The sequence below is a fragment of the Cydia splendana genome, chromosome 3 (genome assembly GCF_910591565.1).
Source record: "Cydia splendana chromosome 3, ilCydSple1.2, whole genome shotgun sequence".
NCBI classification, from domain to species: Eukaryota; Metazoa; Arthropoda; class Insecta; order Lepidoptera; family Tortricidae; genus Cydia; species Cydia splendana.
Genome location: NC_085962.1, coordinates 6,908,766 through 6,911,275, shown reverse-complemented (window position 1 = coordinate 6,911,275; position 2,510 = coordinate 6,908,766). Strand labels below are relative to the sequence as shown.

Here is a 2,510-nt window from a genome sequence, read left to right as displayed (position 1 = left end):
AAGGAACTCTAAAAACGGTTGTCAGTGTTAATTATTATATTTTTACTTCAATAAATTGAAATAAGGACATATCATGTACCAAAGAAAAAGTAACTAAGGCCTCTTACGCCCGATGACGTTAGGCAGGTGTGGCTCACTCCGCGATTTCGTCGCTTTGCTACAGGTAGCTAAAAGTACATCCGTTCCGCCCCAATTTTGGGGAAAGCCATAAGCCGCGCGTGGCGCTGTCGCCACCTAGGGGCTGTCCATAAATTACGTCATCGATTTTTGACGATTTTTGACCCCCCCCCCCAATAATCATCCAAAAATCATGCTTCAAATGACCCCATTTCCTCCTACTTCATGCTACCGTCATCCGATGTCCAGACCCCCCCCCCCCCTAATTTGAAATGACGTAATTTATGAATAGTGACGTAATAGGAATTGCACGACAGCCGCAACCGCTGGACCTTCTAGTTGGTTCCAAGTATCACTATGTATTACTTTATCTTCAGTAAGTTACCGCTATATCAATGAATAATTTAAGTAGTAATGCTAATTCATTTAATTCAAAGATATAAATATAACATTTTAATCTATCCATAGTTCAATAAAATGTATCTTAAATATTGAATAAACATGAACTAAATATTTTCCTATACTTCTTTGGGTACTACATATTTATAAAGATAATTATTTACGATGCTCACAACCCAAATATTAAGTGACCACATTAACCTCCAACACAAACGTGCCATCTCTCGTTATCATGTCCGCCGTGAGGGACAGTGCGCAATATCTCATGAACGCTAATATGTTCAGCCCTCGACTGTTGTCCTAAGCGAACTTTGATAGGACCATCAGGGAAGAATCGGCTCGAGAAAGTTACCTCGCCTTCCCCACAAAACAGCTCAACAGAGCTCGCATCCACAAAGATTCTCCATTTTAACTGTCCTGAAGGTTTCCATTCTGTGCGACGGACACCGTCGGTGCCTCCACGATTCAGCGTCACCTGGCCCTTGGCTGCATCGTAAGATAGAGTCACTCGCACAGATCCAGACTCGATGTATAAATTAAGGTCATTAGAAGCATCAGCATGAACATTAATTTCTCCGGCTTTGTCTCGTAGAGTATAAACTCTTGAGCTTCCCCTGTGCCCTCTTCCGGGGATCAAACTGCGCCCTTGAGCTCTAGACATTTCTTCTACTGGCTTCTGAATAATAGTTCCATCTGAAGAAAGCTTCAATTCTCTAGGTAAGGTCATGAGACCAGTGAAACCATCGTAGCGTTCCGGGTAATTTTGGTCCCACATATCAAACCAAGCAATCACAATTCTACGTCCCTGGTTGTCCAGTACAGTCTGAGTTGCGTACACATCATGACCGTGATCGAGTTCCTTGAATTCGGATGTAGGAGTAAATTTAAGAGTCGAGTAATCAAAATCACCTAGTATGTAACCCGTTTGGTACAAGTTTTTGTATTTATCCCCCTGAGCTGCAACACCTTGTGGTGAAAACAGAAGTACATATTTCCCATCGAGCTCGAAGAAATCAGGGCATTCCCACATGTAGCCAAGAGTGCCGGTAGATTGGTCGAGAACAGACACTTCGTTCCAACTTATCTTGTCAGTGGAGGAGTAAAGAAGAATGCGACCTAAGCTGTCGTTATTGTAGGAATTTCCCAAGACCATGTAGTACGTATCTTCGTGTTTCCAAACTTTGGGGTCACGAAAATTTGGCTGGCGGTCATCACCGGGAATTATCGGGTTACTTGCGTATTTAGTAACAGTGACTCCATCTGTACTCGTTGCGTAAGCTTGCCTATTGGCATGGTCAGGCGTTTGTCCTTCTAAGTTAACATTTCCAGTGTAGAATATGTGCATAGTATCATTTTCAACTAGCGCACTTCCAGAAAACACTCCACCTGCGTCGTACCACTGGTCAGGGTACATGGCAATGGGGAGGTGTTCCCAGCTGACGAGGTCGGGGCTCTTGGCATGACCCCAATGCACGAGCGTGGAAGTCAAGCTGCTGTTAGGGTTGTGCTGGTAGAAGAGATGGTACTCGTTGTTGTAGACACAAAATCCGTTGGGATCGTTCATCCACCCGTAGGGCGGAGCCAGGTGGTAGCGTGGGTAGTACCTGTCATTAACTACTTGTCCATGAGCTCCAATATTATATACGAGTGAAATAAGTATAATCTTTAAAACCGTCTCCGTCATATTGTTTAAGCACAGGCGACCTGCGCCTAAGTTACGTTCGGATAATAATGATGCGCTTCCGCCGTGGCGCCGATTAAATAGTTGCTTTGTCGTGTCTCCTCTGATTGTTATCTAGTTTCATATATATTCGCTTATAGTTATTTCCTTTGGTTATATATTTCAAAGGATCCACACATATTACTGAATAATATACTATTGTTGGTAATTCACACTGTGCACTGTTTAACCAAACATAATGTATCTACATACAACGAGAGTATTAATAGGTAGATTAGAAGTGTTTCTATATTGAATGCACTACTTATATACG

The 2,510-nt window shown here is 42.7% G+C and overlaps 1 protein-coding gene across 1 annotated transcript; it reads right to left on the bottom strand.

Annotated features, from left to right (window-relative positions):
- Nucleotides 1–529: 529 nt before the first annotated feature.
- LOC134806373 (sucrose-6-phosphate hydrolase-like) lies at nt 530–2,253 on the bottom strand. The gene has a single exon (XM_063779597.1). It carries the CDS (start codon nt 2,198–2,200, stop codon nt 713–715), a length of 1,488 nt encoding a protein of 495 aa, XP_063635667.1. The 5' UTR covers nt 2,201–2,253; the 3' UTR covers nt 530–712.
- Nucleotides 2,254–2,510: the final 257 nt, after the last annotated feature.

Bases quoted from the DNA above. Each gene is read 5' to 3' on its own strand.
- LOC134806373 (XM_063779597.1), bottom strand. From the start codon at position 2,200: ATGACGGAGACGGTTTTAAAGATTATACTTATTTCACTCGTATATAAT.